This window comes from Lycorma delicatula, chromosome 8, assembly GCF_047948215.1.
Source record: "Lycorma delicatula isolate Av1 chromosome 8, ASM4794821v1, whole genome shotgun sequence".
NCBI lineage: Eukaryota > Metazoa > Arthropoda > Insecta > Hemiptera > Fulgoridae > Lycorma > Lycorma delicatula.
The window spans coordinates 132,184,090-132,203,577 of record NC_134462.1 but is presented as its reverse complement, the minus strand read 5'-3'; the positions used below and the strand labels follow the sequence as shown (position 1 = coordinate 132,203,577).

Below are 19,488 nucleotides of genomic sequence, written 5' to 3'. Positions count from 1 at the left end.
TATTTCTATTTTTCATAACTGGTAAAAATTTCCATGAAATTTCCCCCAAACCACTTTCGCACATTTGAACATATTCTGCTTCCCTGCAATGAGATTTTGTCATTGAGAGTGGGCACTAGGTTGAATGGATTACCTATCTCTTGACCAAAGAATGAAAAATTAGCATTTTCTAATTATTAACTCCACTTCCTCCTCATTAATAATTAAACCTGATTAATGAATGTAAGTATAATACCTCATTTTTTCCTAAAACTTTATTTTTCAGCTTTTGCAATCCACCACCTGTTGGTGATTGAAGATCTGAACAACCATGAGAAAATTTTTTATATTCTTTTTGAACATGAAATACACTAAATTCACAACTGCTTTTATTAACAAATACAGTACAATTTTCTCCATTCTTTTTCCTAAAAAAATTGAATTGAAATTAACATTAGAAAAAAATATATATATAATTGAAAACAAAAGCATTTTCTAACCCACATTTACATACTAATCGTTAAACACAGGTTTCACGACTAATAGCAAGATGTGGTTACTATATTAAAAAGTGTGCTGTACTTAAAAAAATAATATTTATAGTTAGGTAAATTAATTTTCCAATTTTCCAATACCTAACCTCATGAAGGGAATAACATTCACTGAGGAAGAGAAGTATTACTGCAGCATTTCAAATCAATATGAAAAGTCTAAGAAATTAGATCAACTGACAAATGATATTTTTCAACAATATTTAAGGCTATTTATTGGTTTTTTTTATGGTTATTTATTGTTTTTTTGGCCATACAACGAAGAAAAATAATTCATTAACAGGTCCAAGAACAAATAAATAATATAGCAAATAATAACTATATTGTAGTACAGCGTAGTACCTGAACATATAACTGTAGAATTATTTTATATATTTTAATAAATTATTATAATTATTAATGCTTTTTTTATGATACATCTATTTTTCTGTGATAACATAGTGACTTTTTCTATGCAGTAATTAAAATAACAAATAACTGAATAAAGACAATTGTGCCTTATTTCTAAAAGCAGTGCTGGTTTGTAAACATTTAACACAGATGATTGTCATTAAAGTGTTATCACTTACTTTTCTAAATCACACAAATATTTTCTAGAAAATGACAAGTGCTTAATTAAAACATCATAAACAGAAATAAAATTAAATAATCCTAAATAAAACGGAGAAAATAATGCAATTAAAAGGATACGTTAACAGATTTTTTTAATTTAATTTTGCAATTCTTTATTAAACTAATTTATTTCTTTAGCAAAGAATAACTATAATTAAGTATCAATCTGAAAATTAATTAGGTATCAAAACTAATAAATTAACCTTTTAATTTACATGATTTTCAGTAATGAAAAACCTTATAAAAAGGGGTTAACTTATAGACTCGCTGACTATGTTAGTAAATCATGAAAGGGTTTAATACTATTGCAGAAACTTCTCAAATTTCCAGTATTAGGATTATTTACTCTCTAAACTAACTCATACTCAGCTAAATACGAAGAGTTAAAACTGAGCCAGGTCATAATCATAAATTATTTCTTTATATACCAAATAACTGAAAGATAAAGAATTGACTTAATGTACCCACATAACCACCTGCAAGGGAGTCTTAGAATCTAAGGATTAACATTATAATTTTAATGCTCACCGGCCTTTGCGAAAACCAAAATCTTTTAACTGTCCACATACCATTACTTGATCAGGATTGTTAACAGATAACACAGCTTCGTCATTGCTTTCTTTTCTGAAAACATATAAAATTACATCACTAACCAAAAAATAAATAAATGAAGTGTAAATTTTAGGTTCAACTAAAATATTTTCACTTGCATACATGTAAATTCACAATAAATAATTAACACATTTCACTATACTTTGCTCACTATACAACTGGACACGGTATGAGAATTAATGTGCTCATAATTTTAAAGGACAGCTCAAAATTAACCAAAAATTGGCTATTATTAACTACTGTCAAATTCTCAGGATTACTTTTATAAAGTATATATGAATAAATTCAGAAAATAACAAGCTGTGTACCATTTTTTAAAAAAGGAACTGATAATTTATGTATTATAATGCTAAGCTCTACTTCTTTATCCTAGAATCAGGCAGTTTACTAAGGTCATTCAAATCTATGCAATCTCTTCACATTAAGGTTATTATTGCCCAGGAAAAATATTAAATAAAAAAAGATCTTAAAAAACCTACAATAAAAGATCTATAAAAAAATACCTATAATAAATACATATCAAGGTGTTTCTAAAATTGGTGTTTCTTTTCGGATTCTACTTGTAAAACTAAATAAAAAATATCCTTACGAAAAATGGGAATTTCTCATTCATTCTTTCCTTGTCCACCACTTTGCTATTTTTATATAAGTTATATCTTGTTACCACATATATGCCTAACTTAATATCAGCAGACGACAAAGGTAGCAGCTCAGATGTCAGCGGGAGCACAGTATATGTACAACTGATAACATGTATATGTACAACTGATAACATGTATATGTACAACTGATAACTGATATATGTAACACTGATACAAGCGTCACTCCCATTACGCAGATGACTGCATAGTTCTTCCAACATAGAGGCGATGCAGCCCCACCACTCTCAGGCTCCAATAAAAGAGCGTGCACAAGAGTGAATTTGTAATTCATCATCCACCACCAGCTAGAGAAGACTAAGAAGACAGAAGAAGTTCCCTGGCCACCTCAACATGGGACCCCCGGCGTACACCAATATCCCTGCTGAGGGAGCCGCTGGACACGGACACTACCCTCCCGCTCACTGGGCTTCAATCGCCCTGGACAGCGAACTCAGCAGCAGAACCCAGCTCAGCATGGGATCGATCAGGAAGAACCACCTCGATGGCGCCTGTGAAAGACAATTGACACTGCAAGGCTCTGGGGGTCACCACTGCCATGCTGTAGAGGGGCCCAACTGTCGTTGAGGGAAAGCCCAGTCTGATTTCAATGGATGAGCCGCAACTACTCGACTTCACCAGAGATCATCTTCTAGACCCAACAGTAACAAAAATGGTCCTTTTCAGGGCTACCACAAGGTTATAAATTACAATGAGTTGTCTAAGCCAACTGACGACAAGAGCCCTTATCCAGGCTACTACAAGGTTATAAAGCGCCATGTGCAGTCAAATCCATTCGGCGACAATCTCAACTTCGAATAGATGAATCACATTAATATTTGGTAAGCATCTTGGAAATAAAGTTTTAAAATTAGCAAAAAATCAGTACATAAATACATTTACAAATTACAAAACGGCAGCCATGTTCATTTTTCAATCTGTTATATCTCCATAAATATTAGTTTATCAAAATTTATGTTATTTGCTAAAATATTAAGCCTTTTATTTTGAACAACATAACTTTTTTTTTTTTTAAATAGGTTAATAAATATTCGAGTTATGGGAGAAAATTGAAGTTGTAATTTTGTGCCATAATTATTAGGTCTATTATTGTGAGAAAATTATTACTTACTTTGATACTAATTTACAATACTAGAATTAACAATAAATAAAAACAATTAATACTTCATTGAATTGAATGTAAAGAGGAGGGCATAACGTCTTTATTAGTAACGCAACGTCTTTATTAGTCATGAAACCAGTGCGTTAGTTCCCTGGTTATGTGTTACAGCTAATGTTATGTCACTCACACTGGCCTGTGAGTGACATAACATTAGCTGTATTATTTTTGCTTATTGCTTTTTAGTTTTGTGTGAGACATCCAGTTTCCTGACTCCCATGTTTTGTTTCTGGGTTATATTCCAACCTTTCCTAGTTTTTTTTGCTCAACAAAACTCTTTATTTATAAACCACATGCTCATATCAACATGTTGTAGCTATGTAACAGCAGCATTTTTGCTCCAATACTAGGCAGAAAAAATGAGAAATCTGAATAAAACAAAAGAAAATGAGGAACACACCTATCTCTCAAATATTCTAATAGCATGAATTTTAAAAATCAAAAGTTAACCGTGAGGAGATTGACAGAGAACTAAAATTTGGATCTCCTTTCTCTTACTTCCCCTTTTCCTTATCCATTATCCCTCCTTTCTTGAGTAAATAAATGAAAACTGCAGCACCTTCTACTGGTTGGCAAGGAAACAGCATTATGGTGTATCACTCAGATGCCAACTTTACCAGAGGGACTGTCCAGGGACTCTTGTTTACCATCCAAAGGGCATAATAAGTCAAACTAGTGGTTGAGGTGCCCCTTAGGTAAAGTTTGGCACCTAATGGCGCTAAAGACATTACCTTTTGTACATAACAACATACACTAAAGTATACAACACTAAACACGCAACACTAAAGTAACATCACTAAAGTATCCTACAAAACAACAGATGACAGTTCATAATTAAAGGTATGAGGTCTATAAATAAAGTAATGAGACTAGTTTTTTTTTTGGCAGCCAAAGTGACAACACTGTAAAGTTACTAGTAAACATATGGTTATATGAACAGCTGATTTATAATAGGTATTAATATTTTTAGTCTATTGTTGCCACATGAGATGTAAACAAACATTTCGTGAAACGAGTTATTGTTGTGCATTGCAAAAATGAGGGATACTAATTATGAGCAATATTGTGCAATCAAGTTTTGTGTTAAACTCGGTAAGAATACTACTGAAACGTTTTAAAACTGAAAACGGCGTATGTAGATGACGCTCTGTCATGAACCCAAGTTTTTAGGTGGTTTAAAACATTTTCAGATGGACGGGAATCAGATGCAGACAATCCATGTTCTGGAAGATCGTTAATGTCAAAAAGTGACAACAATGTTGAGTGAATCAGAGATTTGATACAGCACGACCAGCAATTAACTGTCAGAATGACTGCCTACAGGACAGACTGTAAATCAATATTTTTACCGAGAAATTCTTGAAAGATTGTGGAAAAGAGTTGCCCGCGTGAGGCCAATCATCAAAGACAACTGGATACTGCATCATGACAATGCACCTTGTCATACTGCACTCTCAATTAATGAGTTTTGGCAAAGAAAAACATTTCTGTAGTTCCTCAACCACCTTCACCTGAATTGAGCCACTGCTACTTTTTCCTGTTCCTGGCTTTAAAAAATCACCTCAAAGAACACCATTTTGGAACAGTAGAAAATATAAATAAAAATGTAACCAACCATCTGAAGGACATTCCGGTTTCTGAGTTCCAACACTGCTACAAAGAGTGAGAAAACCGTTTGAAGCAATGCATGGCTTCCCAAGGGAACTATTTCGAAGGTGATAGAGTCCATGTACAATTGGATTGTAAATAAAAGGTTTTTCTGAGCCAGTCTCATTAGTTTATTTACAGACCTTGTATTATTAATTTAGCCATAATTTAATCCACCTTATTTACTTTATACAACACTCAGTGTTATTAATAGTAGATACAAAATTAAAATACCTATTAATAGATATCATAATTTATTAACATTTAAAACAAAAATTTATGCAAAGATTGGTAGTATATTTTTTCATCCCATTCAGTTTTGGTTATAATGTTATAAGAAATAACTACTCAATACGAACAGAATTTTCTTGTAAGGACAACTGCATTCTAATCAAGTTTTTATTAAAAAAATTTGATATTAAACTTATTCAAAATATTATATAAATATTTACATAGACAGATTTTCTAATCATTAGGTTTACCTTTGAATCCATGGTAATATATTACTCAGAATCCCTAGCCTCAAAGACAATGTCTACAATCATAGCACAAGAAATAAGTATGATCACAACAAAAACATAATTAAAAGATCTCAAAAGATTCCAATTTAACTGAGGTTAGAGATTAATATAAAAACATCCACATGGTACAAAACAATGAAAAAGAAACTATTTTAAAAGATGATTTATAAATTTTAAAATAATAAAGTATAATATTCAATCTGTGAATTCATTTCCTTATGTAAATAATGATGGTTAAAAAGTTTCATGATTTGTTTTAAATATTTTTCACTAAATAAATCTATGAAGTCTCTTGAACTGGCTTTACTAGATAAAAAAAAAAACCACATGTACATAAACTATTAACAATAACATCAACCTCCAAAAGAGAATGTTAAAATAACTTTGTATCACTTACTTCACTTACTACAAGCATTTTCATTTTTTAAACAGCTGATTATGAGGATACCCTTGAAATCAGTGTTGTGTTAAGTGACATAAAAAATAAACAATTTATTATACTACTTCAGTGATGTGTTGTTATTAAGATTTAATTACAAATATCCACCATAATGTTAAAAAATAAATGTACATAAACATGTTAACATAAAGTTTGATAAAAAAAAGTAATAGTACTTAGATTCTAAGACAGATGGATTCAGTACAGCAATTGCAGTCCCCACGTTCCTCTTCCAGAGTGCTGTATGTGCAGAACCAAACAGAAACAATGAAGCCATTTTCAAACCTAATTTAAGATCACTTATCTTCTAAAGACAGAAACTTGATCCCTAGAATAAGGATAAAACCGCATAAATGAACTTAGCAATTAATTCCTTAAAAAAAAAAAAAAGAAGTTATTTCTGTACTAAACATTTATAAAAAATTTTGAGTCACTCAGAAAATGAACATTCAGCAGGTGACTTACAACACAAAGTAAATGAGTTTTCTGTGTTAAGCTCAGTCTGGACAAAGTTTCATGAATAAGTACACATATTTATACCATTTTTTGACTATTTAAGGTACATGAAAAAAATATGAAAATCCTGCTACATGTGAATTTTAAGCATGATCCAGTTCTTAAATCCAAGAGAAGTTCAAATTGTGCAAATGTTTTAAATTTATATGAAAATAACTGTGATAAAATGAAGGTTGATTAAAAATGGAAGATATCAAATAATGAATAGAGATAATTCCAGATAACTATCTCTTGTAACTACAGTAGAAGCAAAATATCAATAATGAAATTTAAAAGGATAGACAATTCGCTGTTGATGGATTATATAGCTTATTTCTTCAGGTTTCAAGAACTTTCCTACATGAAATATTCATTGAACATCTTGTGCATAAAAACCTTGTGCCAGATAGGATCCTCTACTACTATCTAAGATGATAAAAAAGAAAAAATGAGACAAGTCTACACATTTTTTGACTTAGATAATCAAGGGTGATGAAATTTTTAACCACTGTGATTTATTACTTCGCAGTAATACAAATGATTTATCATAAAATTGAACATAAAAACAAATCAAGAAGGGCATAATTTAGGCAATCATTTAGAACTGAAAAGTCAAGGAAAATCAGAAAATTAATAGTGGTGGGAAGCATTTTCTGGAACCAGAAAAGCCTCTTACTGGTTTATTTCATGGCAAAAGAAGTAACTATAAATAATAAGCTTACAATGAAACAAGAGGGCGATGATCCTCTGTACTGTTAAATTATATTTAGATTCTGTTAAATAAACCACCTAGTACAGAATATTGACATAACACTTATCTTACCTTAATTTTTCATGAAAGTACTTTTGCGGGATCCCGCATCCTCAATCATGACTGAATAATTCCATTATTGCACAATAAAGATCTAAAAATTAAAGTAAGATATGTCATCTCAATATTCTGTAGCAGGTGGTTTATTTAATAAAATTTTAATATATATGTATAGCCGAACAGTTATAGTAAGGTGCTTGCAGAGGGGAGTAGAAATAGGGCTGTAAGTAGAGGAAAAAGCACTTTGCTAGAACAGCTCTGCTATACATATAGACATTTTCTGTTTATTTAATAGTGTGGTACAACCATGTACCTTTATTTCTAAATAAACATAAATAATAAATTTTGATATACAAAATTAGGAACTTTTTCCTCTTAGAGAAGAACTTCATAAAAATAATAAACCGTGTAAATAATGAATAAAAGAAATAAAATTATATATAATTCTAATCAGACAATAAAACTGCTGTTATTGTATAACAGATAACTTCTCGCTCATTGAGAATTGACATTGGCAAACTAATGTAGAGTGATGAGATAAAAAAGGAGCTTATAGCTTAAAAGATAATATAAAGAGTGATATAACATAACCATACCCGAAGCCCCTAAATACAAAGTTGGAAAAATAAATAAATTTAAATATCTGGAAGAAATGATTAAAATAAATAAACCAATCAAACAAGAACAAGAAAAATAGAACTGCCCTACCAACTAACAAAAAGATCATCTCAATAAATGTCAAAATCAGGCATTAAAATATGATAAACAAACCATAAGTCCTGCATGCATGAGAATGCATCTTAAGGTTAAAATAATTTATTTATCGGGCTTTTGCAAATGTGACTTTTCAAGACCTGTGATTAATTCAAAAATACAAAAATGTTATAGAATTTTCCAGAAGATCTGTATGCATGCTCATCCATACTTGTCTGTATTTATATTAATATCTTTAGACTGCTCAACAAAAATTCTTTGCAAATGGCTGAAACATGAGCAAAAAAACAAGCAGCAATATTGCTCTGAAATATGTATTAGATGATATGTAATATATGATATTTCCTTGTGGAAATATCTACAAAAACTCTACAAAAGTGCTGCAAATGGCTGAAACATGGGCATGTTCTTTGCAATGGCTTCTTTGTGTATGGGGCATTGATGGTATTAAATTTTGGAAAAGAATTTAAAAAAGGGAGGGATAGTTTTAAATATTTTGAATTTTTTACTTTTTATACAGTGGTGATAAAAAACTGACTAATACAATGAAAGTACCTATTAATTTATCTAAAATTCCAAATGTTTAGTCACTGAGATTTAGGGGTGGGGATATTTAACATTATTTCTAAACAGTTTTTGTATCGTACCTTAAAAACCAAGTGACCAATAAAGTTAAGATTTGGCATAAATTTTGGTTTTATACACACACATGCGCGCGCGCACACACATACACAAGCCAGTCAGGATAGTCTAGGGCTTCACTCAACCTTCCAATCTAGCCTGGGGCTTCAGGATCCCTGCTGATTTTGTAATCCTCATGGTTGTGAAAGTAATAATGATAAATAACAATTTATTTATCAGAAAACCTGAAAAGCTTTCTTTCCTCCAACAATACCCTCATTCTGGACGTAGAAACTCTGATATCCTCCTGCTGTAGATGAAGCTACAACAACTATAGTGCTCTTGGTCATTAGCCAAAAATCATGTACTTCATCTGTTTGGAAAACCGAGATACTCTCATTTTTTAAGATTTTGATAAAGGTTATTTCTCTTTCTTGAAGTTATATTTTTTTTAATTTTTGACAATCCAACATCGACACCCAAAATAAATTATAAAAACCCATACAAATTCGCTAAATGTACTAATTTAAGCTAATTTCAATAATAATATTTAATAATAATTAAAATATTTTGGAGAGCCATTGGGACTCAAGTAATTAATACTTTACTACTGATTAGAAGCCATGCATAAATCACTTAAGTATGAATTTATTGTTAGCATCACCGTGAATGCAACCAACTTAATGAAGAATCATGTTCCCTTCAATCACAACAACCATTTTTATTTTGTGTGGAATTTAATCAGATGATTTTAAATTTAAAGCAAATGATATCTATTAAAGAAAAAGAAATTAATTCTGTTACCATGATAACCATGAGAGAATTAATCCTGTCTGTGGGGGATACATAACTAACCTCTTTTGCCTTCTTTGGGATGAATTTTGAAAACTCCTTTCTTAGTGGGTACTTACACCCCTATAAGAAGCTACATGCAAAATTTCAAGTTCCTAGGTCCAGCGGTATGAGCTGTGCATTGATGTGCGATTGAGTCGTCCAGTGTGGGCAAATAGTTTTACAGATATAGATATATCCCAGCTTTGGCTTCATTTATAAACTTTTAAGTTACAAAAAAAAAACGGGGTAGAATGGTACTTAAATTCCAAATTTTTATAATTTTGATTTTTTTCTCAATTATACAGCATGTGCCAAAATATACAGTACTGGATTTCATGCATTCTCATACGCATGTCCGTTCATTCACATATTGTTGCATGAGCATTATGTGTTGTCAGTAGTGCAAAAAACATTGTGCTGTAAGGTAGGTGTTGAAAATTGGTCTCACTACACAGGAAAAAGTTTTCATTGTGGAGTATCATTTTCACTCATACAGAGATGGCAATCAAGGCAGGCCGAGTTTCAAGTTAGTGGTGGAACAATATCAGAAACATTTAATAAGGCGGCACCAAGCAACATAGTTATGCTGTCTAACATTATGAAATTTCATTGTACTGGTAGTGTATTGTGTCAATAGAAGGGAAGTCTGGTAACTGTGTCCACAAATGAGAATTATGGATGTGTCCTCGATCAGGTTTTGGAGTCAGCTAAACAAAGTCTTCGACGAATAACCTCGAAAATGAACATCAACAATACATCGCTTCAGCAATTGTTTACAGACATAGGTGGATTTCCGTACCGTATACAGGTTGGATAATAAAAATAATACAGAATAACAGCTCCAGTACTGTATATTTTGATGCATACTGTATTTTTAATAGTGCATAATTTTTAAGATATAAATATCATTTGATCAACAGGGATCAAATTGGACATAAATTTTTTTTACTCAACATTTTGACCTTTTTTAATAATACTTTATTATGCAAATTTAAAACCCAAAGATGTATTTGAAATAAAAATCTATCAACAGCAAAGCTGGGAAAATTATGCAATGCTTTGCTGGCTTGTTTGAATTTTTTTATTCATACCTTTGAATAATTTTGAAGATTTAGATTATACAAACCAAATGGTTTAATAATTAATTGCTTATTAGCACATATCATAACAATAAGTAAAAATTTTTTAAACCAAGCGGGCTTGGCTGTCCATGAACAATTCCACATCATTCGTAAATTTTCTCCCTGAAAAATTAAATCTTATTAATAAATTCAGAAAAAATTACTTTTTACTTATATAAAATGATTAGAAACATATAAAAATACAGCTCTTTCTATATCACATAGATTACATTTTAAATAAAATAAGCTCAAAAATATCTTTCCTTTAGTTTGAGATATATGCTTGATGCAATCCAGTCATAAATTATTAATCTGTATAATACAATAATCAAATCAGTTCTAGATTGTCTGAACAAAATTAATTTATCTGTTTTTGTTCTGAAATATTAAATTATGTGCTCCAATATTCTATAGCAGAAATTATTTTGAAATAAACAAAATAATATACCATAAAAAATTATCTTACAACATAAAAGTTCACTCTACTGAAGCATGTTGATGCAAATGCGAACATATATCTCTCCAATCAAGTTCAAGTATTTATTTCTAACAAATACAAAGATAATTTTCAATAATACAATTAAAAAATATTAAAATACAAATATTTTAATATATCACATTTTACTTTTCTTTTTTAACCTCCTCAGTCCTGAAAAAAATCTTTTGATTACTCTTTACCTAATCATTGCAAATCTTTAATACATTTATCATTCTTTAATAGGTAAAAAAGCCAAAAATATCTTGTGGTACCCATATTCTGAAAAAAAACAATGTTTCCTGTAGGAGACATCAGGTCTCAATGTTATAAAAACTTCAATGAATTTTATTTTATTTGTTGGCTATTTACAAGAGAGAATACATTATTTTTAGGAAATCTGTAATAAGACAATTGTCTTATCACAGATTTAGTTGTCTTTTTTCTATAAAATACATTTATTCAGAAAAGACCAGTAAAAAATATTAAAAATTAACATATTAAAAAATTACAAATATTGAAACAAGAAATTTATTACAGTATATGGTACAATTGAAAACAATTTCTTTTCTCTTTGAGGCAAAAAATACTTTGCATGAAGAATACCTGATTCTTGCCATGTCAGAGCCACATCCTGGTAATTGACATCTGTTTCTTGTTGCATAGGTAGGGAAGTAGGGAATTCTGGCATGTAATCATTACTTCTTGTCCCAAGCACTTCAGCAGGATAAGGAACTGAGTGAGGCCCTGTGATGTTTCTGTTTTGTTCCGTGTCAGTTTGTTCCTTTCTGTTGTCCAAATACGTAGCTGTATGAATTAAATATTCTTCAATGTTCTCTCTAAACTGAAGGTAATCCAGAACTTCAGATTTGACACGTGTTTAAAGCTGCCTACTCCCTCTGATATTAAATCCATACAGCTGCAATAGACAGATCAATCATGTGAAATATTAATCTCACATACCAGTTGTATAATATCACTTAATATTAGTTAGAGTGAGCTGACAGCTCCGTTTGGTGACTCAACGGGTTTTTTATGCAGCATCACTATTGAACAGAAAAAACCATTTTTACAGAAGCAAAATAATAGTTCTTTTTTTCTGAGAAACAACAGTCGGTCAAATAGTTTGTTATTTTCCTATATATCAATAAGTGACATCAATAAGTATTGTTTTCTTAATCGGTAATAATATTTCGATAAACCTGTAGTCTAGAATGAAATCACATGTGGAGCTGAATATCATCATCATTTCAATGGTTTTGGTATGTTAACTTGATCCATATATTGAACCGTACATTTTTGTCAGTGAAGAAGGCAATAGGAAACCATTTCAATCTTTAGATTTTTTTCGTAGACTCTGATGGGATGCTTATTATTCTTGAAAGTCTCTGCATCATTTTCAAGGGTGACTTATAGATTTATGTCAGATCACCAAAACCATTGTGGTTGTAGTACTCTTAATATACATACAATATTAGTAAACTTAGACTTTTCAAGAATAAGAACTGTAATTAAAAATATTAAAAAATCCATGATTTTCTCTGCAAAACTGGGAAAGTTGTGCAGCTCTGGCTACCAAATGCTTTGTCCTCAATAGACTGCGTCTTCAAAGGAAAATTAAGTGCAAAATTTAATTATAATACAGAGACACAGGACCTGTAGTGACTATATCTCTTCACCAACTAGAATGACCGTAACCAAAATTAAATGGCAGTAATGACCCATAGTCATTACATAGTCAGAGAGAGAGAGAGAGAGAGAGAGAGAGAGAGAGATACAGTAAGAGGGGGAGTGTGAAAGATTCACAGAGAAAGAAAGAAGGTGAAAGTGGAGAGAGTGAGAGATACAGAGAGAAAGTGATAGATAGGGGGAGAGGGTGAGTGGGACAGAGAAATATAGAACGAGAGAGAGGCAGTGAGAAAGAGAAAACAGAAAAAGAAAGTGATGGAGGAACAGTGAGAGGGGGTAAGAGAGTGAGACAAATTGAGGGGGTGATAAGAGGTACAGTGTGAGAGAAGGGGGAGAGAGAGAGGGAGACGAAAGAGATAGAAATGTAAGTATGTTTATAATTATATTTTTAAAATTAAAGGAATTTAAAATTTAAAGAAACATAAATTAATGATTCTTAACGATTTAGAAAATTGTACCTCAATTATTCTCTTCCGTACAAATAATAAGATTTAGAGAGAGAGATTAATAAGAGATAATTAAAGAGCATTCAGGTGAAAATTTTATATATAGTATTTTCATACTGTATAATTTTTTTTCAGATCCTTTAAAATATATTTGAATATAAAACATTGGTTTGGTTTAATTGTTCTAAATATTTACTTATTCACTCGCTGGTTCATTGAAATAAATAAAGTTCATATTTAATTTATATTCCAAATTATTTTTATTGTAATCAACATTTGTGATAGTGTTGTAAATTAATTAGTTATGCGTTAATGATATGAACATGTTGAGTCTCTGAAGAATGAAATTAAACCGAACAATACAGAATTATACACATTGTTACAGTAGTACTATAAAATATCAGCTGTCGACAATGCCAGCCGAATATAGACAACTTTATTTAATTAACGAGTGTGAAGAACTAGACAGTTATAATTTTATTCATTTTTACAAATAAAAAGAAGCACAGAAACATGAATTCTTAACATATATATATATATATATATATATATATATACATATATATGCGGCCTATGAAACTCCAGGTAATGTAAGAATTCCAACACAGGGTCATACATCTAAATCGGTTTGGCCGTTAAGCTGCTCAGAACAAACATACATACACTCTAAATACATTACACTCCTCTTTGGGCAGTCTTTTTAAATACTATGAACACAGTATACATTTTACACTCTAATCTATTGCATTATTAGGATTGTGTGACACTAATAATGTAATGCGTATAGGATATGAAAACCAGCTGGCTTCCTTAAAACAGGAAATGAAGACAGTAATAAACTGTCTTCCTGCAATAAACTGTCTTTCGCTTCAATAAGAAAGATAATTAAGATGTTTTGGTAGTTTAATTTAATATGGACGCAAAATAAGAAATTTTTTTTATCATTACCATCACAAAAGTTTAATCTATTTTTTTATTAAGAATCACTTTTTTATAAGAGCAGTATTTAGTCCGATAATAATTTTAATTTTTATATTGTTCACTCGCTGCGTTTAATAATGAATGGTTTTATTACTATTTTTTACGGGTTTATGTATTTTTAAAAAAAATGCAGTAAGATTTCTGAAAATTTTTCAAGACTACTGTCGATGAATAATATTATTATGTAACATGTAAATAATTATAAACGAGGTCGTGTTTTCATTGACCAACGCTAAATTTTTTTTTACATTAATGTTTAGAAACAGTATATGCAAAAACGTTTCTAAATTTTATATATAAACCAAGATTTTGACACGTTTGAAATTTACAAATGCATTAAATTTGATAACAATATGGAACGGGTTTAATACATACTTAAGCGGTTTCATAATATTTTTAAGATAAATGCTATTAACAAAATTACTCTGCATTAATTCTACTGAAGAAGGTACCGTTGACTTATTAAAAAGGTATTTTAAAAGAAAAAATTCAGTATTTTGATAAGCAAATTGTTTTTCGTATTTTTATTTTTTGGCATAAGTTACCAAACTATATAATGACCGTCTTTGAGTCCACAAGCAAAAGAAAAACTTCGTCTCATACTGACGAATCCATTTTTCATAAACGGTTATTGATTATTCTTTTCATAAATTTATATCCTTTGACCAAAATGCATTTCTACACGAATACAACCTACCTATGAAGAACGATTCTTTCCTAGCGACTTAAAGCTGTCTTAAAATTTATTTTACTGCTGTTTTATGATAATTATAGTTTTTATTTATTAAATTGTACATCAATTTCTCAAACACGGTTACCTCTGATATATTTATTAAATTATTAAAAATGAAAATCCATCTTACTAGCAAATTAAGTGTGATTTTGATCTTTTGCTTTATTTCAAAATCATCATCAGAAGATAAAATATTATAATTAAGTTAAAAAATTAAAATATTTTAATTAAAGTATTTTAACCTTTGACATTATTTTAATTTTTTAACTTAATTATAACAGTTTATCTTCTGATGATGACTTTGAAATACACAGAAAGATCTCGAGTCACACTTAATTAGCCGGTAAGGTGGACTTCCATTTTTAATAATTTAAATTGTATATTTTTGTATATTTTAGATTTTAAAAATTGCTTTTTGTATAATTAAATACATAAATAAATCTTTAATTGCGATTGGAACACAGTAATAAATTATCATTATATAGATCGTGTCAAATAAATATAAAAACAAATAAGCTGAAAAAATAAATATATTTAAAGCTACACTAATTATTTAAATACAAACACGTGAAATAATGTTAAAGTAAATACAGTAAGTATAAAAAATTACAGTATTAATGTAGTAGATGATCTACCTTGGTTGTTAGTTCTTAGATGGCACCACCGAAACGCTTCATTAATATAAGAAAATAAATACAAAAAGGATTGAATAAATGTACTAATTTAAGAATAAATGAATTATTTTTATTTAACTACCTACACCGACTAATTACAGAAGTAGATTCCCTATGCGCTACATTAATGCCAAAATTACTTCTCGTGTCAGTTATCAACAGAGTAATTCATAAAATGCTTTATATCCCTTGAAAATTGCACGAGTAAATTTCTAACGGTTTTATGTAATAAGAAATCATATCGCTACAAATTTTTCTTTAAAAGGATTAGGTCAATTCAATATCTGATAATAGTTATGCGTATTAAAAATTTATAGATCGGCTGTTTTAAAAGAAATACAGACAAGATTTTTTAGTATAGTTATTTTTTTAACTATCGATTAACCTGCCGGGTTAGTCTAGCGGTATAACTTATCACAAAATTTCTAAGTCAAGAGTTGTAATGTTCGAGTCCTTGTAAAGGGAATTCCTTTTATATGGATTTTAATGCCAAGACTGTGGATATGTGTTCTTTGGCGGTCGGTTTTCAATTAACCACAAATTTCAGGAGTGGTCGACCTCAGTCTGTTCAGGATTACAGGTACATTTATGCTTACATTTGCAGCTACAGGCCTGGCAAGCCGGTAGCAGTAATCGGATTTGCCTATATGCACACCCACATCTGGCAGCAAGTTGGAAAATCTGGTTGAAATAACTAGCGATGTGTTTGTACCTTTCTTTATGAATTATACTCACAATTATGTTAACGTACATTACAAATTAGTATCGTTAACAAAATAATGTAAATATTTAAGTAAATAAATAGCGACAGAATAAACAATAAAGTCGATTAATGTATTATAAACTATTACTACAGGTTAAGAAAAAAAATGTAACTGTGGCTTGGTTAATTATAGAATTTCAGTATATTATATATTTGATCTAAAGTTTAATAAATATTATACCGATATATTTATATACCGTAATAATTAATATTATGTATTTACTTGATATTTTGTTCTATTAATTAGTATTTTTTCCAAATCGCATAACCATTTTTCACAAATTAAGCTCTAAAACAATACTGAATTAAGCGAGAAGATTAAAATATAATACCAAACAGCTTGTTACAGATGATATTGCAATTCTTTCAAAGGCAAAGAGACAACAAGAATAAAGATAAAACTATTAAAGCGGCAAGTAAAATCAGATTACAAATTTCTTTTGATAAGAAAGAAGTTATGATCGAAGAAAGAAAAGATAACACCACAGAGATAAAAACAAAATATGAAAAAGAAGAGTCGATGTATTTAAGTAGTCTCTAAATGAATATAGCAAGAAAAACAGAAACAGAATATCAAATACAAAATACATATAATAAAAAACACTATCCCCATCTCATGTCAAAATAAGACATGTGGTTAAACCGAAAGTAATCATTCTGTACATTCTATAGAATGTTCAAAAAGAAAGAAGTAGGCTCCAGAGAAGATCGAAAAGAAAGAAAGTAAAATTTAAGTTAGATTCTAGGACACGTTACAGTAAATGAGAATATAAATTAAGAAGCGATATACAATAAAATTGAAAGGATAACAATCATGAATAGAAGGTAAATTTTTTATCTTTACATTAAAAGAATTTAGATAGAATGGTGAAAAAATTTGTGGACTATTTCAAAAAACAGAAAATGAAAACATAGTTAAGAGAGACACACGTGGAAAAGAAAAATGCCAAAATTGAAGATGTAAAAAATAAGTGATTGTAGACAGATATGATATGATCAAGCACTTTGAAAGAATAAATATATTACTCGATTAATATTTCAATTATAAGTAAAATTATTGGACGTTGATCATTTTCAAGCAAATTGTTAATATCTATTATTCTATTGTAAAATGAACCGAGTGCTGTGTACTACTCACGTGTACAGATCTGTAATAATAATATGAGAAAGATCTATAACAGCAACCACTTTTGCTGGAAAAAAGTACGATTTACAAATTAACAATTTTGTAAAAAAAACAAAACTCTAACCCTCATTTTTTATTTTGATGTATTAAATTGTACAGATTAAAAAATCCAAATATTTAACTGGTACTTTACTACAATACATGAACTGAAAATTTTCTCTTTGCCGACTGCTGAGTATAATGCGTCAGTCATTGTATTGTACTAGTTTGTTGTGTTTGCATTTTATATATAAATATCTCACGTTAACAATATGATGATGTCATTTGGTTAGATAGTGCAAAAAATCAGGCTCACCCATCCTGCCTAAGCCAGGTGACAGTTCAATCCACAACATTAATCATTTTCCAGCAAACCGTTAATCCATAAAATTTCTATTATAAAATAAATAGCGACTAAATATATTTCTATATACCGCTCAACTCAATCTGTCTATGTATACAATACGACAGAGATCTATGACAACAATTTTGATTGAAAAAAGGGTATAACAAACATTTTTACAAAAAAGTCTCCGCATTTTTATTTATAATTTTGTGTAAGCTTTATTAACTGCTAATATTTAACTATTTTATGAATTTGTGTCATTACTGAACATTAATCATTTCCCGGTAATTGTAATTCCACTATTATTCTATTAAAATACAAAAGTTTTTACTAGGCATTGAGATGAAGAAAGACAGTTTCTTTTATCACATCTTTCTAAAGAGTAATAATCCTGAAAAAATTAATAGATTTCTGTCGAAAGAAAAACAAAATAAATTAGACTGAAGGGATTAAAAAGGATCTACAAGAGGTAGGAATGATCTACAAGAGGTAGGATGTGGTAAGACAAGATGTCTGACTAAGCTGGCTTTCTCCAGAAGAAACAGTTCCATACATGTTGACAGGAAGAACGGAACGGGACAAGGTAGTACACCTAGCTACTAGAATCCTGAAAACTAAAGCGATAGAATGGGATAGAGCTTGATTCAGGACCCAGATCAGTAAGAGGACTGAAGATCACCAGCAAGGAATCAGAGTTCCATACACAAGACCTGAAACTTAGACGAAGAAAGTGACTTGAAGATGAAGGACAGCCCCCTGTGGAGCTGTCGTGCGTCTGCACTTGTGCGGATGGACGACGGCGATGAAGTATGGGGATTCTGAGTCCTCCAGAGTGCGGACTCTGGAGGTGCCCGCGCATTGCAGGGGCTCCTCCTGGGCCCGTGCAATGCTTGAACTGCAGGACCGACACAGGAGGAGGAGAAAAGGTGAGATGAGTTTAAGTCGGTAGGGTGCGGGTACACATAGGCTTTTAATAACATCTAGCCGAACCCGTGCGAGTCCAACACTCCCCCATTTCATTTATGGGGGGTGCATAAATGGCATTTCTCTGACTCATTTATAACAAAAACAAAAAAAAAAGGTAGTAATTGTAGAAAGTATTTTAAAACAGGATCTCTTTAGAAAGTTAATTTTCGATCACAAACTGGGAAATAGAAAAAGAAGACTGTATGGAAAGAAATGGACTGGAGAAGAGAGAGAGAGAAAATGACTTAAAACAAAAAAATGCTAGAAAAAATTATATTTAATATTGTCCATCTACGCCTAAGATAACAATAATGTAATATAAAAGAATAAGGAGTAAGGTACAGTCGTACTAATAACTATTCGACCGTTAAACATAGAAAAATGAGATTTTTATAAATGCTACAACCTCAAAACAATCTACTTTTTGATGTGAGGCCATCGCTCTTAAACAGTCATGGTTGGGACACTAAAAATT

At 30.4% G+C, this 19,488-nt stretch overlaps 1 protein-coding gene across 5 annotated transcripts in view; it reads right to left on the bottom strand.

Annotated features, from left to right (window-relative positions):
- Positions 1-19,488, bottom strand: part of LOC142328754 (protein MCM10 homolog) — an 80,006-nt gene that overhangs the window by 6,986 nt on the left and 53,532 nt on the right. For 3 of the 5 annotated variants that reach the window (XR_012757350.1, XR_012757348.1, XR_012757351.1), the window contains one exon: positions 1,671-1,766. Coding sequence is in view for 2 of the 5 variants with exons in the window: in XM_075372769.1 (XP_075228884.1) it covers positions 236-407; positions 1,671-1,766; positions 6,356-6,456 (369 nt within the window). In the remaining 3 variants the exon portion in view is untranslated. Of the gene's footprint in view, positions 1-235; positions 408-1,670; positions 1,767-6,355; positions 6,508-17,674; positions 17,722-19,488 lie in introns of those variants that run through there. The other 2 variants (XM_075372769.1, XM_075372770.1) reach the window with 2 other exon arrangements.